The 25,548-nt window shown below is 44.4% G+C and overlaps 1 protein-coding gene across 6 annotated transcripts in view; it reads right to left on the bottom strand.

Annotated features, from left to right (window-relative positions):
• Positions 1-25,548, bottom strand: part of LOC129385670 (uncharacterized) — a 124,726-nt gene that overhangs the window by 44,919 nt on the left and 54,259 nt on the right. For all 6 annotated transcript variants that reach the window (XM_055072555.1, XM_055072557.2, XM_055072559.2 and 3 more), the window contains one exon: positions 3,740-3,886. In XM_055072555.1, coding sequence (XP_054928530.1) covers positions 3,740-3,886 — 147 coding nt within the window. The remainder of the gene's footprint in view (positions 1-3,739; positions 3,887-25,548) is intronic.

Raw genomic sequence — 25,548 nt, 5'->3', positions numbered from 1 at the left:
GGGCCACTCGCACCATGTTGGTTAAGTAAGTTAGTAAGAGAGTGTTTACAAGTTGATATAGTCGATAAAATTGGTATGCTTAGTTCGTGTGGCTGCCTACTAATTTGCTACCGCAAACGATGCTTCCCATTTCAGGCGACACTGCGACTCTTCTGTCGTGTAGTCGGCATTTTGGCCGTCTTCGCTGAACTGCGATATCATCATAAGGCCTCCATCGTGGAGCCGTCGTCAACTTGCAGTAGACGTCATTGCATCATGGTTATACAGTCGCCGTCGGGCCGTCATAATAGTTCTGTAGCTGTCATTCTGTCCTAATCATCCTATAGTGGTTCTATTATCGTCATGCGAAGGTCACCATGCCTTTGTCACCCGGCTGTCGTCTTCATTTTCACGGCCGCTGTAAGACGTGACATAATGACAAGGATAGGATGACGCCGACGTCGTGACGACGCCATAGAATCACGAGCCCTGGAGTGGTAGTGGTTTTCGCGTTGCCCGGCAAATCACGGCATCGCGGGATGAAATCCCGGCCACGGCGGCCGCATAGCGATTAGGGTGAAATGCAAACACGTCTTGTGCACCGTTAGTTGGGGGCGCGTTAAACCACGCCTGGTTGTCAAAAATTAATCCGGAGCCCCCGAATACGGCGTGTCCCATAATCACAGCCTGGTTGCGGCACGTGATATACCAGAATTAAATTTTAACATGCATTGCAGCAAGAAGGTATCTGGAACGACAATGTATTTCGTCGCACCATTTGCGAATGAATATCTAGGAGTTGCTGCGATCCTGAAAATTCATTTCAAGTAGATACACTTTGCGAACTTTGCATATGTGCAGTAAACAGGTTAAATAAAAGTCATTTGAAGAACTTGTGTTGATTTGTCTAATATGCATTTCGATATCTAGTGGCTGGGCCACCGGCCCAAAACGTTCAATAATAAAGTCTTTCTAAAAGTTCGTCGCCTCTTTCCTGCGTATATTACATCGGGTCTTGCATGCTGAACTTTGAAGAAACCCCCTATACATATAATATATATATGCATATATATATGCATATATGTGTATGTATAGCTAGGCAATGAAGAGCGCAGAACCGTGCACCAAAATTTCTGCGTTGGCTCAGTGTCTGGGGTTGTGTAGTTGGCGTGCTAACGCAAGCTTCAATGTCAGCTGTATCAGCCTCGCTGATAAACTAATACCGAAGAAGATTACTTTGACTTTGATCCTGTGCAATCCTGTGCTGTGAGAAGTACCTGAAGAAAATTGCCCTATAACTATAGGTTCCTTTGTTTGCAGGTTATATATTTTTTGAACTTCTGAGGCTAACAATCGGACGTTATTTTTAAAGAGCGAAATCTGGGAGAAATTCAATTGAGAGTTCTGTTGGCTGCCACGAAAATGGGGGAGAAATCGGTAGTTCCGCTATCTGACAGGCTCAACATCTCGGCTTTCTGGTAAATTTTAAAAAAACGATTAACACAAGAACACATCTCCGTTTGGACACAAGCGTTCTATTTCAAAGGCAAAGTAAATTACATGAACAAGTAATAGCAAAAAGAGCTGCTAGCATATGATGTGATGAACCCATCTTTACAAATCGTCCTTTCCAGGCCGTATGATTACATTGAAAGGAAGCTACGATAACATAAAGCAACAGGCAGATACGGGTTGCGCGATTATATTTTTTTTACTTTTTCATCGCGCTTTTTAACAACACAATGAAGTACAAGAAACATACTTCCAGAGGATGCCTCGCAGGATCTTTTATGCTTTTTCTTATCTTACCAGCACTAGTTGAAGCACATTATCATATGCACTGGGAACATTTCCGTGTCAATACTAGACCTGTCGGGTCTTCGATCCTTGCCTGTTGTCGTTCTGTTTTGTTGGTTCTGACAAAGGATTTTGCTACAAAATTATTGGAATGCCGAATAAACGAACACGCCATATTTTTTTAACGTAACGCACGGGCGCATCAGGTATTTGAGGGCAAAGCTTTGAACCAGCATAGACATTACCATTCTCGTTCTATCTGTCTAGGCGCTTGACATAGACAGCATCAATGCCTCTGTTACCTATCTAGCACAATTATTCCGTGGTGTCGGCTCTCAGTCTGACACATGTGATGAAGAAGTACATTTTCCAAGTCGCGAAGCACGCCGACCATAGCGACTTGGAGATCTCCTCGTTCTTGAATATCGCGGAAAGCTTCGTTTTCTCGGTGAGACAATAGTTGGTTGTCAATTATCGTCCGTGACATTGACAATGAAGCACTGGCCGCGGGCAGGTGTCATTCAGAGGGTTGAAATCCTCCAGCACGTGGAGGTCACGAGGAGTACAACCCTGAAAAGTCGATCATGGCTACTGATGATAAGCGTCAGGTGGCAGAAAAAGAAATCCCGCTTCCCCTGGGTGACCTTCTTTTGCTTTAAGTTAGCTTTTACTGAGGCCACAGTGCCTGCGCTAGCCAAGAAAGCTTGTTTTCCGAACTTCAGCGACCACGTCACCCTCAATATGGCGCCCTAGTTCTGAACATATAAACCTGTAAGCCGCTATGTATGGCGGGCGTCGCTGACAAAAGTACGAAAAAACAGCCACACGATGAGAAATTTTGCTTAAGCTTGCTACTGCGAAGCGCTGCCTAGTATCAATACGGACATCGATGACAGAAACACGAACAAGCCGCCACAGTATTAGAAAACTTACGAAGCCTGTTACTGTGACGTACTGCCTAACATCAACACGCAGTATTTGATCCGAGTGTATAGACATTATCAAAACTGAATGTAAATAATATTTGAGGCTAAAAATGTTTTTATAATGGGAAAGCAGCGAAAGAAACACTGAAAATATTTGTTCCTAAGATACCGAATCTTCTCTGAAATATGAATGCTATTCCTGAAGTCATCATTACATCCTCAAGTAACTCGCACACCCGGTAGTTGTACAAACACCCTTTCAATTTCGCAGCTACAATTCACAATGAATGCAGAGCAATGTAGGAGCGGTGTTAATTCACTTCCAAGCGCATTACCGCGGTTCAAAAGTAAGTCACATCCGGAAAATGCAATGCAATGTACCATGGTCGTATTCGTGTAAGCGCTGCTACTAAAAAAGCAACAAGCTTTCGTTGACTCAAGGCAGGCAGATGCGGTATATGTGCCATTTCTATATAGACCAGTTTGCGCACTGATCGTAAGCGAAAACGATGCGTGTACCATATCAGTGTATTAAAAATATTATTAATATATATTGACCACCTACTCACCAAACGTTTGCAGCATTCATACGTTTTGCAACACCTGTACTTACTAGAATCATTTAAGAAAGGACAGACTTCGTGGAAAATCCAGGTTTATGCGCATTTTCAGACATTTCCGTCGGGTCGGAAAAAAACAGGAGTTATTAGCCTTTACCCGAAAACGACGTACTCTGCATGTATGGCAGTGCCATCTTTAATGGAACGTTCAGTTCCGTGCCCATAGAGGTACCCACCAAAGCCTAAATTAAGCAAATTCAATAAAGTTCGCAATCGGGAAATAGCTCTTGACCAATTATCTTTAATATGCAGTAGACCAGAGGCATAACACAAATAGAGATGGCTTCATTTCTGTGCAGTGTTCTGCGCGCTTCTCGGCTTTCGGGGGTGCTCAAAGACAGCTTGCCACGTGCAGGTTTGCTCCCCCCTGAAAGAAATGCTGATGAAACAGTTTTAATAAGGCGCATATGCACTTACCCCTGCTTTTTTTTCGTACTTCACCAGACGGTGGAAACTGTGCTTAATAGGCTCACCCAGGGAGGACACAAAGCATTTTAAAGTGCCGTTCTCAAATATTGAGGTTGACAAGCCCACCATGACGAGGTCTTCTTCCAGACTAAGAAACTGCATGGAGAAACAGAGAACTTTGAGGGTCGCAACCCTTTGCTGATGAATAAATAAACTGAATAGCACCTAGCTTAAGATTGCGCTTTTTGATTGAGGTGATCTTAGTAAAAATCTACAGAAATTCTTAAAATTGTCGGCTAATACGTTAATATTGCTTGGCTCGAATGTGGCTTCCTATTAGTTTTGTTTTGCGAACTTGCTTTTCCGAGATCATCCGCGCCTATCCATGGTCTTTCCGGTGGCAAAAATGCATAGGCCTTAGTAGAGAATTGCAAGATTTTCTCGCCCCGTCCCGCCCTTTGAATGCAATCGTACCATGTAAGCCGGAATTCCGGGCACAAGCGCCTCTCCACAGACCAGACTAATCCAATGGGAACACCAGCTGCCGCACTAGAGCGTGAGGCGTACCATGACGGGAAAGTGCATCGCCGTGATGCCATGTCTCCCTCGCTGTTGATCTCACAAGGACTTACAGGGGTGCTACTGCTTTTCACGCTAACGGATGTAGCCACCACCGGAATCTCTACATATTTCTATCGGCTGCCCTCACACAGGTTGGCATAGTCGGTAACGAGAAGGCGGATGCCTACGGCAAAGTTTCCATCATAATGTAGCCCCGGTTACCAGAGCGATTGTGGCTCTACAGCCTCTCCAGACTCTGGACGGCCTCTCCAGAAGAGCCCGTCCCACGTTTCTGCGCTTGCGCACTGGCTACACCTGGACTTCGAACTGGATGTACGTCATACCCGCTCCACGTCATCTGCGTTCAAGAGTTGCGGGCACCCCGAGACTCTGGAGCATCCATCTTGTCTGTGCTTGCCCAGCCTGGGTGCACGAACGCTGCGTAGTCATCACCACTTGCAGACGCCACGACTTTCCGGCGACCACACAGACTGCATACTGTTGTTCCCGGTGCGCCCCGGCTTCCTGCGCTGCAAAGCCGCCTGGAGTTTTAACATTTAGCTAGAATATCGACCCTGTGAGCGCCCGCTACAACGCTGGCCCCTTTGCTGAGGGCTGCTACCCGTCGAACTTGGCGGAGTATATTAGGGCTCATCCTCTCTTTCTATTCTGTCCTCTTGCACTTCCCAGCCCCTCAACCCTGACGATGCTTCGCCGTGCTCCTTCAGGGGTTTCAGAATCAAGCGCCACTTCCTTCTTTTGATCGCTACCATCATCATCTCTCGCAAGTACGTTATGGGCACGTTCCTTGTGCACGCAAGCTCTCGCCTGCGTTCTTATCGCGTCTCGATAAGGCCGAATGAAAACGCGCAATGAGTCACAATGAGCTCACTTAAATTATTCATTATCGCTTAAAATCTACCAATAAACTACATTTACACTATCATTGCGATCAAATATCTTAACAAAAAAAAGCTTACGCATTAAAAATCACCGACGATTAAGATACTGCCTAATACTAAATTTGAGCGAAGTTTTACACCTGTTTGCATTTTTCGGTGTATTGAGGCATCGCACCGATCACTGCACCGATTGGCAGAGCCATCACGCGCGGCACTATATATACACGGGCCACACAGTTGCCACTTCCCGGCATCTGCAGCTAATCTTTACAGGGAAATGCTTGCAGAGAAGGTTATGCGCGAAAGCGAGCTTTCTGCTTCTTTTTCTTACTTTACCCTGCACGGTCGGCGCCACCGCTGCCGCGAATGGATGGAAGCATGGATGCTGTGAGCGTTCCTGTTGGAAGGGGGCGGTGGGTTGCGCCACGAAGCTCTTGTTCTTACTCGTCTTTTCCCTAATGTCCTTCCTACCTTTCAAAAAACGCAAAGAATTTACATCACCAAACCGTCTCCACCCGTATTGGGAGCAGTGTTTTTGTACGCCTCCGTTGTCTGTCGTGTCCCGACTTTTCTTCAACCAAACTACCTCTCGCCTCTTACGAATCTTCATTGCGGACATCTTTCCCGCTGCTCACGCTGAACCCAAGGGCTTCGAGGTTTGCAGGCGAGCCTAAATCGATCGCTGGACACGTGTCTTCACATTCTAGTAATGCATGCTCCATCGTTTCCTTGTTCTCGTTCTTTCTCCTAGTGAACTGCCACAAGCCACTCTGGGGTATTGGCCATGAAAGGGCGGTGAGAAAACAACTTTACCGCCACAAGCACATGGTCCTTCTTCCATGTTGTACTAGCTTTATAGGTGCACGTTCTAAGGCATCCTGATCTGGCTTCGGAAAGTATAGTTTCCCTTTGAGTTATGAATTGTTTCTTTCCTGATTTCCTTTTGTTTTGTCTTAAGTAATTACTCATAGCAGGTTTCTTTTCCACTGCCGCCACCGATGATTTTGTAGCAGCATGTCTGAATTTCCGCTTGACGTTGTTTGTTGCCATAATACTTACTATTCCCTACAGTCACAGTGTACAAACTTTTGTATGCGACTTATTTTCCTTTTCTGTGTAGTGGCGGCAACTAATGGACGACGCACATTACGTTTACAGTACATCGGACCTTCTGTATACCTAAATTACCTTAATTTTACTTCTGAGTGAAATGTTTTCCTTCAGATGACTGCTCTCGTGAAAACACTGCCATGTTGTAGTGTACGCGCTTTGTTCGTGCTTGTCTCGCTTTCTTTCTATCTCCCCCTTCCACTCTGTTTCTCTTTTTATCCCTCTTAACCCTTCCCCCTGCGCAGGGTAGCCAACCGGAACTACCTCTGGTTAACCTCCCTGCCTTTCTCTGCATTATTTTCTTTCTCTCTCTGCCATGTTTGACGTGGCGTTTGTTATGACGCAGAGGATTATGGTAGCAATTTCGACATAATTTTTCTTCTTTTCAGCAGTGTTTGCCAAGTTACTTTTGCATGTAGTTTGAGCGGGTGGCTCATTTCTTTCTACGAAGAAAGGTAGCATGATTGACAGTAAGACTATTCAATATTTAATGATAGTGCACTTTATGATGGCTAGTCATAATTACAAAGGGTCATTTTATAACATTGTCTTGGTTTCAGTGACCTCTCGAGCATCTTCGCGTAAAAGTATGTATATTTCACAGATTTATCGACCATCAGTGATAATTCGTGAGTGAAGGGGCTATACCGGTCGCCCACTTGCTGGTAACTTTCCTTGTTCTTTTCCTCCACTGTGAATCAATGGTTTTCCTGTACAAATATCTGAAATCTTTCCGAGCCCACTTACTTTCTGCCATATTCTTCAGTCGTTCCTCATCATAAATTTTACTCTGAGCTTCCCTCATTTCCCTTTGGCTTCCATCGAGCCCTGATTGTACCCCTCATTTAAAGCAAGCAACCACATTTCCAAAAGTACATTCTGGAACCATTACGCCTTTCCACACACCCCGCAGCACCTCTTACCTATGGTATCCTTATAGCGCTCTGTGCTTCAATATGGCTGCATTTCTCTTCCCCTTCGCTGTTATTGTTTTTTTTTCTGTGTTCCCATATATCTATTGTCTTCGTTTATTCATATACCAAGGTATTTATATCTTCTTACCCGATGTACTTCCTGCCCCTGTATTGCCACTGTCTTATCACTGTTTTCATTGAACACCATATGACCTGATTTTCTTACACTAAATTTCAAACCTAAATTGTCACCTTCCTGTCGACACATATTAGCCAGACGTTGCAAATAACTTTGCTTGTTAGCAAGCAACTCAATGTCGTCGGCATAAAAAAACATGGAAGCTGCTGCTCTACCACTCTACCCGCCTGCTGCTATGAGAGATTAAACCCGATATTATTACCTTCTAGCGCCCTCTCCATCCTCACCGTGTACACATAAACAGCAGTGGGGATAAAGGACACCCCTGCCACAGTCCCTACTTGATATCAACTTTTTCCTCACTCCTCATTCCTTCCCATTCAACGCAAACAATATTTTCTAGGTATATCTCTCTCAAAAGCTGTAGACAATCGTCACCTAAGCCTTCCCCTTCCAGAATATCCCAGAAAATGTTGCGGTCTATGTTGTCATAGGCTCCTCTAATGTCTAAAGAGGCCGCATATAACGCTCTGCTTTGTACATTTGATATTTCAATGCGCTGAATAAGAACAAATACTTTATAATCTAAACGCCTACCTATTCTGAAGCCGTTCAGAAGTTCTCCCGAAATGTCATCATTTTCTGCCCTTGCTTGCAGCTTTAATGTGTTGCCTGCATTGCTAGCCTGTATATTACCTATGTAATGTTCAACAGTCTACACGAGTGAATTCTATCTTTCTACCCTTTACCTTTATAAATTAATTTCATACTACTTTATCTTTTACAGTTATTTCCACTGATTTCACTAATGCTTCCTTACCTTTTCATCCTAGTTCATTGTTCAGCCTAACGGGAACCTTGTCTAGCCCTTTGGCTATGCGGTTAGGAAATTTCTCTTCGGCTTTCTTCCAGTTGAAATTTGACAGCATCAGCTCCTTTTCCACCTGGGTCTCTTTCATGCTGTTTATTTCTTCAAATACAACCTCGTCATTTCCTTGGAAAAATTCCGCTGTTAATTTGCGGGTGTAATTTGCTGCCGCTTCCCCTTCCACTTTGTTTCCAACTTCGTCTAGGATAGACTGTTCTATTGTTGTTGACTTCCTGCCTAATAATTTTATGTGGTTCCAAAATATGCGGCCTTCTTTTTCTCACGTATTTCTGGCAACCAACGTTTACTTTCACCTTTTATCTTTGTTTGCGCTAGTACATGAACCATATACTTTTTCTCCCGGTATATTTGCCATTTACTGGCTACTTCATCCTTTGGCAACTGCACATTCTTTGCCTGCCTATGATCTCGGGACGCTTTCTTTCGTTCAGCGATCGCTTCTCGTATCTCCCTGCTCCACCAGCCTTTCGATTTGTTTTTTCCTTTCCAATGAACTTGTTGTTTTTCTTTCCGTATTTCTGTCGTTATTACACTTAGAAGCTCACTATATTCATACTCTTTACTTGGCCATTTGCCTAGTTCTCCCTCGAATCTAGTGACTATATTTGTTATTTATTCAGCGCTCAAAGACAGTAATCAGTATGAGACAGCATGAGACAGTAATCAATGGTTGAGTGCCGGTTTCCCTCTTCCCACGTGATCTGCCCTTCACACTTAGGCCCTGTATTCACGATAACGAGGTTATGTTGCTCACAGAGGTGACTTCCCGCTGTTGTCAGTATAACCAGGCCCCGCACACTCTCAAGTTCAACAAATGGCCACAGAGGGCGAAAAATCAATCGAGGCGCGTTTCAGCGTAAGCGCGCAAGTGGAGCTACTGTAATTCGGTCGAATACTTTAATTTGTGCTTTCTCTGCTAGGGGCGCTGAACATGCTGAATTCTTTAATTTACACAAACCATTGGCATTAACAATCGAGGTGTCTAAGGATGCTTTTTTACCTCAGGCAAATAGGCAGTTGATTTTTTTTTAATTTGATTGTTGAAGCTGCTTTTTAGTCATAGCGTCAAGGTTTTTGTGCTCGATTAACCACCGACAGCCGACAGCCTATTGGTATCGATGTGTTTCCTGGCCGTTGGCGTTCGAATACTACGGCGGTAAAACGTTTTCGAAAGCATGCTGGTTTCGTCTGCGAGTCATTACATAGACTTGCTGTAAAAAGGTCTACTCTTGGCAAAGAATAGTGCCTCTTTTTTTTAGGCGTTGATTATCATAATGAATGCGGCGGAGGTTGAGGGAGTACGCTTGAAGGTACATTTTATGCCGTTGATCTCCATAACACCGTAAGTACGCAAACCGATGTCACAGAACACCCGATGCATCATTGTGTGTTCTCCGTCATCGCTTGTTTGCTGTATGCCTACTAATTCTTCATTTCTTCAAGTGTTGTATCCTCCTTTTGTCCTTGTTCTCTTGTGCTTCACTTACAGTATGTCGTTCCGTCAGCTGTAATGCGCATTTGCAAAACCAATACGTTTGATAAGACGCAGTGGTTATCATAATTTCACTACACGTGTATTAAGCTGGCACATATGGTTCAGATACAGATACCTGTATGCGAACTTGCACGACGTTCATGCGGAGATTAGGATAATTATGACACCCGTAAGGAAGAGGCAGCTGACGGCCGTATAAGCTGTCGCGTTCTTCCCGCCAAACTACCCGGCCTGGTAGTGCTGTAAAGATGCTGTATAAAAGTGACACGCGGTGCCAGGGAAATTATTATACTTAGCAGCCGACCGTACGTTTTGTAGCTTAGGTCTTCTTTCTTGTGCGTTTGTGCTACCCTTATTAATGAGCCATTTCTTGACTATGTTCTTGACTATGTAACCGCGTTTGTGTGGATGCGTAGACGTGTGCTTTTTGTTGTACTTGTAAAATGCGAATAAACTATATTCAGGCTTACTCAATCTTTGGTGTCGTGTGCGTTTATTCCAGTCGAGGCCATCGTGCCACCTGGAAACCGCATTCTGTCAGTAGCCCTACACGAAATGCAACAGCTGGAGCGCGGCGGCACAATTTACCTCAGGGTAACGGCGGCGTAATAAACGAAAAACTGCTCGGGATGCCCTTAAAAGTCAGTTGAGAGTGTGCCTTAACTCGATATGACTCAGCGCTACATGTATTCTGCTGCGCCTCGATCGTGCTCCCGCCAGTTTGGTTGCTGTGTGGCAAACGTAGCGCCTACATAAATATGTAGGCGCTACGTTTGCTACACAGCAACTATATTGGCGGGGGCACGATCGAGGCGCAGCAGCCAGAAACCCAGTAAAGCCACAGAACACCTGGTAAAGCGTGTGCAAAACCCCGCTTCCGTTTCCTGTTGTACAGCGCCACCTGTGGTCACATACTTTAGTTCACGACGCCACCGCTACGCTTATTTCCGTAGCACTGTGGAAGGTACAGTTTCCCTTCTCTAAGTTTGTATAGGTGTTCTGTGGTATAACCATCTAAATCATCCTGACATGTAGCAGAAAGCTCTTACATGCCAGCGCCACCTATCGGTGAAGTTAGAAGACTGGCGTGACTACGGCATATGACCTCTGAGATTGGAATATTTCGGAGGCTATGTAGAAAGCTTAAAAAATTAAATTAGGGATTTTACGTGCCAAAACCACGATTTGATTATGAGGCACGCCGTAGTGGGGGAGTCCGGAAAGTTCGACACCCTCGGGCACTTTAACGTGCACCTACACCGAAGTACAACGGTGTTTTCGGGTCTCACCCTCATCGAAACGGGGCTGCCTTCACCGGGATTCGATGCCGGGACCTTGTGCTTAGCAGCCCCTTACCATGGCCACTAAGCAACCACGGCGGGTGGTTGCGCACACACAGATATGATCGCTGAAGTGTTCTATGTATGCGAAATTCAAAACATAATGGAATAGCATCCCACACGTAAACTACGCTATCACAGTGCACTAAAGCTAGCTTTCTGCAAAGTTCGTTTTCGTAGCAGTAACGCTATTTGCTTTAACCCCGTCACTATGCTTATGTTAAACTAATACTGTCTAAAATAAGCCGTCTAAACTGAACTACGTGAACCTAAAACTCTACATATGAAGGCATATGTAGAGTTGCGCTCAAATTTCGCCTCAGGTAATCGTAATCGTCGGTGAACTTCCTTACGGCAAAGCATTTATTAGATAGGCTATTTTGCCTTCGAATGCATTTCTCTGCTTTCATTGTTCATTGTTAATTTACTGTTGTGAATGGAATGTTGGCAATGATGAAAATGTAAACAATTAAAACAGATGTAAAACTGGCATTCGTCTACCAGGTGTTTTTAGCCGCATTGTGTTTTACGGCAGATAAGTATAGCCCGGGAAAATCAAAACTATCGCGTGACTAAAACCCAATGCCCTCGAATACGCTCTATAGGAGTTAGTAAGCACACTACTTCCACGAAGCATCAACCACCACTTATCGGCACTGTTTCCTTATCAAAACCAAGATGCCGTGATGTCATGGACGAGGCGTACCATATAAAGCAACAGATCTGCCACTAACTGTTATGGAGCTTGTTCTAAGGTGCTGGAGGATAATTGGTCGCGTAATTTTCTTTTTTTCATTCTTCGCGCGCTTTCTTTATCAGCCGGAAACTATAAACGGGGAAAAAAGTACCTGTCTCAATATATTCCAGGTTTAGGTTTCTGTCAATTTCCTACAAATTCTTCATTGACAGCACGACATTCAGGAGAGTAATTAGAAATACAGGTAATTGCAATTACATATAACTTCAATGGCACCAACAAAAATAACACTGGCGGCTACTCAACTCTACTTTGAACATTATGTACTTGGTTATCTTCGCGTAGAATAGCCCGTCTTCTTGAAAAACGCGATGACTGGTAGCTGGGACACGCTGCATATGCCCATACAATAGTTATTAAAAACGTCTAACATAAAATAAATCCCCCGATAATTGCATTGTGCGGTGCGTTGTGTTCCCCTTTGTCGTTTGTTCCTCTCTCTGCAGCTCATTGCAGGCATGCGCGCAACCTCGTGTTCCTCTCATGACCCTTTCCTGTCATTATTTGATGGTTATAAAAATCACTAAACTGGGCGGCAATACGGTTCTTGCTTTTGTGAGAACACGTGCTTAGAATACGCCTTTACAAGAGAAGCGACAAAGTTGTTTCTTGACAATGAGACTACTACTTGCAAACAAAAGGAAGTCCCAGGCCTGCGCGGCGTACGCATCACAATCACAGTGTGAGCTGGAGGAGAAGCTCCACAGGAGCTTCATCTTCGCCAGCGCGCACTGGACGGTCTTCGCGACGATGTCTGCTCGCGTCGTTTTCACCAGAACAATCTAAACTCTCTTCCCGGTGTCAACACCCAGCCGCGGCTTGTACCCCTCTCTGCACAGCGGTCCACTGAATCCGATGTTGTCCTGTTGCAACCGCGCGCGTACCTCTAGTGTTCGCTTCTTCCGAAGCGGTTCGTACCTTGCGAGAACGTGCCATACCTCGTGTACCGAAGAGTAAACACAGGTATCCAGACAACGCGACACACATGTCACATCTCTTGACGTGTGGCACGATACGATGCCGTTGATGATGATTATTATTTATTGGCACCTAGCCTGCTTAACTTAACCAGGGAGATGGAGAATGGAAATGCTACGTGCCACTGATATATCTCGCGACGCCTGGTAGATTACAATGGAGATGCAATGCAATGTTTGAACGTATTGACTGTACGTGGTGGGCCTGTTACATCGAGTGACAAATGGCACGTTACGATGCTAATGATGATGATCATGACTGAATGGCACTCCCTTTCAAACAAATCGGTGACAATCAGACGCATATCCTGCTGGCAGATAGGTATGTGAGGGTAGCTGCGAAAGGATGAATCACAGAATTTGTAAAACAATTTTTTGGGCAAGTGCCGAACGCGCTAGATGACAATTTTACGTGAGCAACATTTTTTAGATCTTCTTTTGTCAATAATAATACTGGCGTTTAATACGCTTGCTGGCTTGAGAAAGCTTGTCTAAGAAGTCTTGCCAACTACAGATTCGCAAGAAACCAATAAAACGCTAAGCGTGCTTTATCTTTCTTATACTAAAGCGTGTACTGCACTGTCGCATCGTGACAAAGTAACCTTAATCACCCCTCTCCCCAGCCTTCCTACACGCTTTCAAGTTTTGATTGAAACCAGTCTTGTTTGTCTCTAAGCACTACAACTAAACTTGAACACAGGGTGCCCTACAAGCATTACACTGCAACTTAATACCGCAAGAACGGAGCTGAGACAAGATAAGACACTGGGTGAGCGCGCATTCTCCCCTGCAGTTTAATAGAGAATTCATGTAATATATATATATATATATATATATATATATATATATATATATATATATATATATATATATATATATATATATATATATATATATATATATATATATATATATATATATATATAGGGGTTTTCTTCAAGGTTCAGCACGCAGGACCCGACGTCAATGGTTATCCGACCCGACGGTTTTCAATGGTTATCCCCCCACCGAGTGCTTGCTGCCGATGGGCTACATCCCAGCTTCGAGGGCGTTAGCTTGATAGCAAGCCACATCCGTCATCTTTGCGCCAAGAGTCTTCTGGGTGCCTCGTCGTTCTGGTGCGACCACGCGTCAAAAGAGTCCACACAGCCACCTGCACGAACCCCGATGTCAAGGGACAGAGCTCCATCCCACGTTCCGCGCTGCAAGTCTCCAAATAACCCAGCCCCGAGTGACCAGTGACTACAAGACTCTTTTGGTAATTCAACTTTAAGTACTGTTTCTGTATCTTTTCTGAAGTGCCGGAAGGTGACTGAAAAACGCATTCGTGCGGAACTTCATGTGTCCACCCTTAGAGAGTATGTTAATACTTCAATAATCCCTAGGGGCCTTCGAATTCATGTAAACCCAGCTACCTCTGAACTATCGACCGTAAACAAGCATAAGTGGCAAGATGTACTGACGAATGCTTCACTCCAGCTAGTACGTATTATTTTAAATCTCTATGAATCATCGGCAAGTTCACTTTTAAATGTAGAAAATACCTTGGTTGACCAACTTGCTCCGCATGAAGTACATTTGCTGAATGTTTACGAAGAAAGAAAGGTGAACGCGTTAAACAATATAAAAAGTCGGAAACTGTTACGGGACAATGTCCCGGCGATAACATACTCTACCAAACAAACCTGTTCGACAACTTCTGTAATACCAGTTGCTGAAACATTGCCGGAGACAACCAACCCGGGCACTACCATAGTTAACCTTTCCCATGTTGCGCTTCTGCCTGCGGAAGAAAGGGTTCTTTCAAAAGGCCTCAATTTCTGTCCAGCCACCGGGGGCTTCGACGAATTCCAGTTAATGAAAGACATTGAAAACTTCTCGCGAAACTTAAGACTCAAAGAATATTTTCATGGCCGCGCTAGCAGCAAACAGGACCACCCAGCTATACCGTCCGCGGCACACTGGACGCCTGCCTCGCAACGGGACAAATGCCTAGACCTATATATCAAAGCTGTTTCTCGCGACGTGCTCGACACCTACAAGACACGCGCCCCATTCCAGAGAAATCTTTCCACTAGCGAATCCGATGCTCTTAGAAGCCTAAGCACACGCGGTGATATTGTTATTAAACCAGCGGACAAGGGTGGCTCGGTCGTGATAATGACAAAAGAAAATTACAATAAAGAAGTCGTAAGACAGTTATCTGACAGTACATTTTATAAAGAACTTCCCTGTGATCCTACCGACGAATTCCTTTCCATCATTAAGGAGAACATAAAAGCATTGGTGAAGAAGCAGAAGATCGACGATAAAACAGCACGCTCCTTGATCCCACTTAGTCCAATAGCCGGACGCTTTTACCTGCTGCCCAAGATACATAAACCAGGTAATCCAGGCCATCCCATTGTATCCGGCATCAGAACAGTCACAGAATACATCTCTCGTTACGTCGACAGTCTAATCAAATTTATTCCAGCCACATTTTCTTCTTTCATTAAGGATACTAATGCTTTTCTTAATGACATAATAGATCTAACCGTTCCTGAAGGCTCGCTTCTGGTGGCGATGGATGTCACTTCCCTCTACACGAATATTCCCCATAGGGATGGCATTCAGGCTGTCTTGAAATCCTATGAATACCTCCAGTGTAATAGCCCGATTGATAGCTCAACCCTCGAGGTTCTGCTTAAATTAGTTCTCGAGCTTAACAACTTCGAATTTAACAATTCTCATTATGTACAAATTAGTGGAACATCGATGGGAACTAAAGTAGGCCCTAACTATGCAAACGTCTTCGTGGGAGTGCTCGAAGACGCGTTCCTTAATAGTGTACGACTAAAACCTATCTACTTTAAACGCTACATCGACGATATATTTTGTATTTGGACGCATAGCGAAACAGAACTCTTAAACTTCATTGCGGCATTCAACCAGGCACACCCCGCTATCAAATTCACACATCATTACTCACCGTCATCTGTAGACTTCCTTGACGTCACGATTACCATTGCCGATGGACGCCTAATCACAAAACTCTACAAAAAGCCAACTGACAATCATCAATTTCTTCATTTTGAAAGCAGCCACGTGCGTCATTGCAAGACTGCGATTCCATATAGCCAGGCACAGCGCTTTAAGCGCATATGTTCCGAAGAAGACGATTTTAATTCTTGTTGCCAGGAACTCAAAAAGAAACTTCTCAACCGTAAATATCCAGAGAAAATGATCGATGACGCGATACACCGAGCGGCAGGATATGACCGGATGGACTTTTTTAAAGGCAGAAACAAACCCAGTGGCTCCCTGTCGGCTAATTTGATACTCACACATTCCGCATCTAACCCTAAGGTCTCAGGCATACTCCGCAAACACTATAACATTCTCACCCAAAGCGACAGGTTAAAAGCGATTTTTCCTGAGCCACCTCGTGTCGTGTATAGACGTTCGAAAAACATAGGTGACATACTAACATCTTCAAAGATCGCCACTTCTAACCCGACTGGTTGCAGCCGCTGCAACAAACCACGTTGCAAAGTCTGCGCTCATATAACGCCTACATTGACTGCCACCAGCACAGCCAGCCAATTCACGTGCACTATCAAAGGCAGTTTCAACTGTGATTCATATAACGTAGTGTACTTGCTCGAGTGCGGCACTTGCCACATGCAATACATAGGCCAGACTGAAACACCTTTCAGGATCCGTTTCAACAACCACAGGTCACATGCCAAATCCCAACCAAATCTACCACTCTCGAAACATGTAAACATGCCGGGCCACTCATTTAATAATCTCAAAGTAACAATACTCGAATCTGGATTCCGCACCAACCATGACCGCGAGCTTCGCGAATCTTACCTGATTCACAAATTTAACACTGTCTCGTCCGGAATAAATGAAAACAAAGGAAAACTAACCTGTCTAACTTTAGACTGAGCACAAATATACACCTCCCACACAGTGTACACCTATGATTTCAGCGTTTTTTTTTTTTTTTTTTTGTCTTTCTTTACATGTGGCTTTTTTGACATATTTCGCTGTTGTTCACAGTTGTACGCTTAACATCTCAGTTTTTAGATAATTCGAGGTTGCACTTACGATGCCATGTGCTAAAAATCACGCCTTTGTATCTGCATGTATAAGTCATTTTGCTTTCACTACACATAATCATGGTAACCGCTGGCACTTACTTGAGAGTCATGTTTGTATGTATTGTATCGTGAACACATCTGCATTTCATTTTTTGTATATTCCAAAATGCGTGTCATTGATAATCATTTATAATGCGCAATGACCATGATTTATGATGCGCAGTGTATGGTCTAGTCAGTGCAGATAGCGCGCCCTCTGCCTGTGATACGGTGCCTTTAAAGCTGTGTATGTGTTGTACATGCGTTACTCTACTCTGACGAAGGCTGGTCCACCAGCCGAAAACGTTAAGTAAAAGAAGTCTTCCAAAAAGTTCGTCGTCTCTTTCCTGCGTATATATATATATATATATATATATATATATATATATATATATATATATATATGGTCGCAGTCAGGCGACCAGGAATGGCGGGGTCTGTTGCTGCGAAGGAGCTTCGTCAGGGGCTACATGATGGCGGTGAAATTACAAAGAAGCGCCTGAAGTAGGAATACAAGCCTACGAAACTACGCACTTCTTTGACGGACGTCGGTTTAGAGAATTCAGCGACAGCACGAAGTTTCGCTGGATAGGCGAGGATTCCATCCTTCGACACGACGTAACCTAATATCGTGAGCTACAGCGCTGCAAATCAGCACTTCCTTAGGTTCAGTTGCAGGCCAGCGTTTGTTAGGCACGTCAGAACACGCCAGAGGCGTTGAAGGTGCATGGTGAAGTCAGGGGCAAAAAGAACAACGTCGTCTAGGTGACATAAGCACGTGTGCCACTTCAAACCACGCAGGACTGTGTCCATCATGCGTTCAAACGTTGCTGGCTCATTACGAAGTCCAAACGGCATGACATTAAATTCGTATAAGCCGTCGGGTGTGACAAATGCTGTCATCTGCCTATCGACGTCAGCCATGGTCAGCCATAGCTGGAGTGTAAAACTAGGGATTAAAAGAATTCAGCTCCTTGTAGGCTATCGACAGCGTCATCAATTCGCGGCAGCGGGTATACATCTTTGCGAGTGATCTTGTTCAGGCGCCGATAGTCTACACAGAAGCGTACAGAGCCGTCTTTTTTCGTAACGACGACTACAGGAGATGCCCATGGACTGTTTGAGGGTCGAATCACTTCGCGGCGAAGTATTTCGGCCACTCACTCATTAAGCACACGACGTTCTGGGGCAGAGACGCGACATGGGCGTTGCCGCAATGGCCATTGGAAGCCAGTGCCAATACGGTGTGTGACAGCAGATGTCCGGCCCAAGGATGGTTGACCAACATCAAAAGAAGAATGAAATTCTTCTAAGATGCACAGAAGCTCAGAACGCTGAGATGGGGTGAGGTCATCGGCAATAGATGAATCGAACACACCTGTGGGCCAAGGGTTGGACGTAGAGAGAGAACCAAGCGTTCTGTAACTGGCGAAAGACGTGTTTTCGGGAACATCCGTAATTTGTACGGCATCGAACGATTCCACATAGCCAAGACATTCGCCTGGAAGCAGCATCACGAGGTATGAGAAGGTGTTACAGACCAAAAGAGCTCTGGAGCCACGTTTGACGTTCACTGTCGCAAAAGGTGGCAGCAGATCTTTTCGAGTATAAAAGCGGCCAGACGGAGAAAGTAGTGCGACGGTGTCAGAGAGGCTGCTGCAATGCATAGAGACAATCACTGACGAGTTGGGAAGCACCGTGGTGTCGTGCCTGACGAGTAGTTTGATCGCAAAAGAAGCATTATTGGCAAGCGTCATATCCGAGATCGGCGACAGTTCTAGTTAGGCCTGTGCGCAATGGATGACGGCATTGTGGCGGGCGAGAAAGCCCCATCCCAGAATAACTTCGTGGGAGCCCAATGAAATCCCAATAAATTCGACGGCGTATACAACGTCCTCGATGAGAACACGAGCAGTGCCCGCCGCTACCCGCCGGATACGCTGTGCGCCTGCTGTGCGGAGGGAGTATCCAGCAAGGGGCGTCGTGAGCTTTCAAATGAATTGACAAAGCGTTGCGCCCATAACTGCTACAGAGGGCATATGTGCGCACACCGTCAACTAACACGTCTATCACATCGGTCGGGCTACGTTGAGGAGCAGACAGGCCGAATGGTGGTGACGTAGCCCGAGGTTCGTCGTCGTAATACGGGCGCGGTGAACCCACCGTACGACTTGGCGCATATTGTGTAGCGCTAGGCGACTGCACGCGACTGCAGTGGCGTGGGACTTGGCCTGCTAGCCCCACGCAAAACATATCGACCGATTGTCCGCTTTATGCCACCGAGTCGCTGTGGCAAGTTCCATCCATGTGGGAAGACGCGTTGGACGGGGCGGCTGGTGAAGTGATTGCATGGCAGGCTGTTGTCGGGGCATAACTATGACTTCGGCGTGCGTGAGAATTCCCCGTTCAGGGAGTTGTTGAGGGTGAGTGACGACTTCCGCGTAGCTGAGTGGCGCAGCCGTCGGGACTTGTTCCGGCCTGGCCATGACTTCGGCGTAGCTGTGAAGCGCAGTCGGAGGAACGTGCTAGTGGTGCTCAGGCGAAACCTCCTTGATTTCCATCACAATCCATCAGTGAAAGTTGCCGGGCAACTTCCTCGCGGATGAATGCCTTCATTTCTTCGAGCATAGCTGCCTGTTCGGATATGGCAGCCAAACCAGCAAGGTGTTTGTCACGCGGTCGAGAACGACGATCAGTGACCGCTTCAGGCGGAGTTTTTTTTTTTTCAGTTTGTCAGTTTATTTTGGGCAACATAAATACAAGGTTTGCCCGCAAGGTAAGGAAAAGGAGGGCGTAATCCTCCTGACTAAGGCCTTTACCTCGCTGGAGCAGCAGAAGTAGCAGTCAACTGATAACAAAGTACAACTAATATGACACAAAACTTCAAAACTATTTACAGCAAAATTTTAAACAATGAAAAGTACAAACCGTTTGCCAAATAGCAAGTAACTGAATAAATACAGCACAGGAAAAATAAGAACATTCTGTTATTAACAAAATTATACATTCAGAATAGAACATTAATAACATTACTATTGATATTAAACAAAGAAACTTTATTAACATTCGTTAAACACACAGTGATCAGAAAATATTATGTTTTGTATTGCATGTTTAAATTTGTGAATTGTTCTAGAATTTATAGCTTCGTCAACAATGTTAGGGTACATATTACATAAAGAAATGGTTTCATATTCGATCGTTTGCGTGCCATATTTTGTCCTTGGTTTCTTTATTACTATTGATGTGTGACGTAGGTTGTATCCCGTGTCTCTACTCAGGTAAAGAGTTGAAAATAGTTCCCTGTTGCTGGAGATCTGCTTAAATAGCCCTATACAGATCTTTGTTTTGTAAGAGTCTCTAATATTAGGAATATTGTAGCGCATCATTAGTATAGAAGATCCTATGTATTGTTTTGAGAAGTTCAGCAACCGGACAGCTCGCCGTTGCAAAATTGCCAATTTTTCTATATCTGTTTTAGTACCGTTTCCCCATACTAAGAGGCAGTAGCTAAGATGCGAGTGCACAAACGAAAAGTACAATTGTATGAGAAGCCCGATAGGCACAATGCATCGGATCCGTTGTAGCAAGCCGAGAGATCGTGCAACCTTAGTGCGTACTTTATTTATGTGTTCTGTCCAGCTTAGGTTTTTGTGAAATGTAACACCCAGAAACGAATGGCTTGAGACATGTTCAAGTTGCGATCCAGAATAAAAAAGCTTTACGTCGTAATCTGTTTGCGTATTCTTGGAATGAAAAACTGAATTTTGTTTTTTTTTTTTGCATTTAAGTCAAGTTTATTTAGAGAGAGCCACTCGCTAACTTCTTGTAACCAATGGGTTTCGGTAACTTCTAGTTCGTGAAGGTCTGCTCCGGAAAAAAAGACATTAGTGTCATCAGCATACAGTATGATTTCCTCTGTCAATGGAATGTTAGTTAGGTCATTTATGTAAATAATAAATAATAATGGCCCTAAAATGGAGCTTTGTGGTACCCCATATTTAATCATGCTCTTTTCAGAACTGTAACCTTTCAAGGAAGTGTACTGAAATCTAGATTCAAGGTAACTATGCATAAGTTCTAATGCTATGCCTCTAATGCCATAATCTTGGAGTTTCTCTAGTAATATATTATGTTTAATGCTATCAAAAGCCTTGCGAAAGTCTAGGAATATACCAATGGTAAAGTTTCTGTCTTCGATGTTATTTATTATTGTATCTCGGACTTTTAATAATGCCATTTCGGTCGATTTATTCTTCTGAAAACCATACTGCTTATCCGAGATAACGCCTTTATCCAGAAAAAAACTATTTAGACGCTTATATATAATACGTTCAGCCACTTTGGAAAATACCGGCAATACCGAAACTGGTCTATAATTATTCAAGTCATTGTGTTTTCCATCCTTAAAGATTACAGCGACACGAGCTATTTTCTTTGTATTAGGAAAAATTCCACTTGATAATATACTGTTACAAATGTGTACCATGGGGCCACAGATTATGTGAGCAACTGCTTTAATAGGCTGGGGTTTAATGTCATCCTCGCCAGCAGCTGATTTGTTACTCAAGGAATTAAGAACAGAAAAAATCTCAGTTTCAGACGTAGGCATAAGAAATATGGTCTCTTTGACGCGATGTTTTATATAAGTTCGAATATTACGTTCAGTGCAAAACGCAGACGTAGAAGTTGAAGCACCGGCATTAACAAAATGATTATTAAATAAATTAGCTGCCTCGTTACCATAGTACGTGTCTCCATTTACAACAATTTCGTGTGGCACATTCGGTGAAGATGACCCTATTAGTTCGCGGTTTATGTTCCACGTTTTATGACCACGACTCATAGAGGCTTCAAATCTATGCGCGTAATACTGCAATTTAACTTTCTTGAGATCACTGCTCAGCTGGTTTCTAACTTGTTTAAACTCTTTAAGCATGTCAGGGTCGCGAGTCTTTAAGAAGTTATTGAATAATTTGTCTTTGTGTTGTATGCGCTTGTATAATTGTTGATTTACCCATTCCTTTCTAGCTTTTTTATGCTTGACGACAGGCACGGAGGGAAATGCTACATTGTGTACTTGTTTCACTTTGGATACAAATGCATCATAATATGCTGTAGGATCTTCTTCAGCATAAACATCAGACCAATTTACACTAGAAAGTAACGTTTGAAATATCCCTATAGTGCGATTATTTATGACCCGCTTGAAGTGATGTTTGTTATCTGTGCGCACACGAAATAGCAATGCGACAAAAAGCGGCAGATGATCACGTATGCCCGAACTGAGCACTCCAGAACATCTCTCATCTTTTGCGATAGAAGTAAAACATAAATCAATCAATGTTCTTGAGTTCAAAGTTATCCGCGTAGGAAGTTCAATAAGGTTTTCACAGCCATTTGCTAGCATAGTTTCAATAAGTTGGATCCTGTCATTATTTTTTGAAAATAAGTCAACGTTGAAGTCACCAACAATTACCGATTGTAATTTCTTCACGCTAGCAAGTTGAAGTACCGAATCCATATAATGAAGCAGTTTCGTCAGAGCACCTTGAGGTGGGCGGTAGACAGCAACAATCATAATATTTCGAGAAACTACTGCAACACATTCAAAATCGTCAGTCACACATGTAAATTCAGCCAAGATTTCGCAACAATGACATTCACGAATGTAAAGATACGCCACCACCTCGTTTTCTTGAACGATAAATTGAAACGTGCCTGTAGCCCGGGAAATGTATGACGTCATACTCGCTCGCATACCAAGTTTCCGAAAAAGCTAGGAAATCAAAACAGCAGTTCAGCTGAGATAGGTATGTCTCAATATCAACCTGTTTGTTTCTTAAACTTTGTGCAGTCATATGAAACAGTTTAAGCCCGTTTTCATTGAAGCAAGTATTTTTCGTTACTAAACTGTTGAAAGACGTAACACTGTGATATGGTTCCATGTTTGTGGTCTTTGATCCTTATAAGATTTTGCTTAGATCGCTTTCTATGGCGAGCCTTATCGCTCGAGCATTCGGCTGCTTGCGTACAAAGATAGTTCCTTGTGAACTCCAAACGAATTGATAGTTCAATTCTCTTGCCTTGTTTTTTGCAAGCCAAAGCAACCTCTTGTTTGTTGCAGTCAAGTTGTCAAAAAATTTAATGCCCTGCGTTTTGTTCCTGAGGATTTCTTTCTTTTCGAGCCATGTAGTCTTCAGTGTTCTGCTAGGAAAACGAACGAGAACAACAGGGTCCCTGTTTTCTTTTGCACGTAGACGGTGCATTCCGTCAATATCTTTTTCAGATAATGGCGGGAGGTCAAGCTGTGTAGCAATCTTATTTATTTCAGTTAACAGATTCTCGCCTTCTTGTTGAGGCAAGCCATGAATTTCCATGTTCTGTTTTCGGCTGTATTGTTCTAGAGCATTTATTTCTTCCTTTAACTTTGAGAGCATTGTTGTGTCTTGCGACTGCTCAACGGTCTCCATTCGGTGGCGCAATTCACTGATACGATGTTCCTGCCGCTTTAGAGCTTCTTTTAAGTTATCGTAAGTATCAGACAAATGTTGTACTGACCTTTCTATGCTCTGCACAGTGTCTTGTAAGCCTATCAACTTATCTAATTTTGCTTCTAGGGATTGCACGTGCGACAGTTTTTTGTTTATTTCAGCAAGATCAGCTTGAAGGCTCGTAGATTGGCCCGCTGTGTCGGTGTTCACTACAGCAAGTTTACATGTAGGGCATCTAAGTGACTTCTTCGTGGCGTCTTTCATCATCCTAAAGGACCTAACAGTGATGCCACTACATTTCCCGACGTGAAAGTGACCAGTGCAATCGACACATTGTATGACGACATCATCATGACTAAACACGGAGTGACAAAACGAACATGCCTCTACAGTCATTATTACTCGAGAGCAAAACTATACATACAGCAGCGGAACTATACAGCAGCGGAAGAGGCAAAAAAAATGAATACAATACAATATTTCAAACGAGTTCCACTAACCTGCAAAAATTTCAGTTGTGATTTTAGACGCGAATTCCGTCAACCACGCCAACCGCCACTGCTGCTGCCCAAAGAAGGAATGCGTTGGCCGAGCATCGCTCCTTATGTAGTATCTGGTAGTGGCAAGGGTCAAGGGTCACGTGTCCCAGTGATCCGTAGTAAAGGTAGCTTGTTCTTCAGATGAACCTTATCGGACAGCGGCCAACTTGAAGGGATGATCACACTGCAAAAATTTCAGTTGTGATTTTAGACGCGAATTCCGTCAACCACGCCAACCGCCACTGCTGCTGCCCAAAGAAGGAATGCGTTGGCCGAGCGTCGCTCCTTATGTAGTATCTGGCAGTGGCAAGGGTCAAGGGTCACGTGTCCCAGCGATCCGTAGTAAAGGTAGCTTGTTCTTCAGATGAACCTTATCGGACAGCGGCCAACTTGAAGGGATGATCACACTGCAAAAATTTCAGTTGTGATTTTAGACGCGAATTCCGTCAACCACGCCAACCGCCACTGCTGCTGCCCAAAGTTCCTCATAGCTGTCGCACAGTGTGATACTTTCGGCCAAAGAGCGAGGTTTCTTGGCCAGAAACATAGTAAAGGCGTCTGTCCTCTATATCCTTCTGAAAGTTTTGGATTCGATCAGCATTCGCCATGGTCTAATTTACTTTCCGGCATATGTCCAGGACATCGTCAATATAACTGAATATTTCACCTGGCTGTTTTGCTCGTTCTCGTAAACGCTGCTCGGCACGCATCTTGCTAGCAGCAGGGCGACCAAATACATCGGCGATTGAAGTCTTTAAACGGACCATGTCTGGAACTCTGCTTCATTGTTATTATACCACAAGCTGGCCACACCAGCGAGGTAGAACAGAACATGGCTCAGTTTGGCCGCATCGTCCCCCTCGTTATGGGCGCTTAGCCTGTCGTACGCCGTGAGCTATTGGTCGACGTCAGTGTCCTCCGCTCCAGTTTAGACAGGAGGGTCGCGGTGACGAGCCACCCCAGGACACGAAGTGGGTACAGCAGGAGGCATTTGCTGGGAAGCGTCGTGGGGCATGGTAGATGGTGGGGTATGAGACCGGAGTTCGAGGATGATTGTCTGAGGCTGCCCAGCACACTCCATCAATTATAAAGCTGTTTATATGGCAGAGCTCGGAGTAGCGCAACGTCAACAGTCAGGACAGTGACAGCATCCAAACACGACTGCCGTTGGCGAGCCAGAGCGGTCGACCCACTAGCGTCTCTCTTCTTCGTTACAATATATATATTGATAGGGCATGAGCCGGGCGAGCAGAAGAGGAAGAAGACGTTAGCTGGTGCAGCCTCAGGACGCCATTTTGACTTCACCATCAATCTCGTCCCTTAACTAAAGCCGGTTTACCATTAACGGTAACAGTTTTGTGGTGGAGGAGCGGGGTACTTTGACCAAGACGACGGAGCTACTGCAGTAAGTGCCATGCCGGAGCGGACGCCTCGGTCGACTGCCTACAACACCACTTGAGATCCCGATGTCCCACAGCGGCGACCAACAGCCTTCTCTGGCTGCTCCAGTGCGAATAACCGGCGTCTGGATGCATCAGATGGAGCCCCATCCTTTCTCAGGAAAATTCGGC

Source organism: Dermacentor andersoni, chromosome 7, assembly GCF_023375885.2.
Source record: "Dermacentor andersoni chromosome 7, qqDerAnde1_hic_scaffold, whole genome shotgun sequence".
NCBI lineage: Eukaryota > Metazoa > Arthropoda > Arachnida > Ixodida > Ixodidae > Dermacentor > Dermacentor andersoni.
This window is presented reverse-complemented; position numbering and strand designations above follow the sequence as displayed.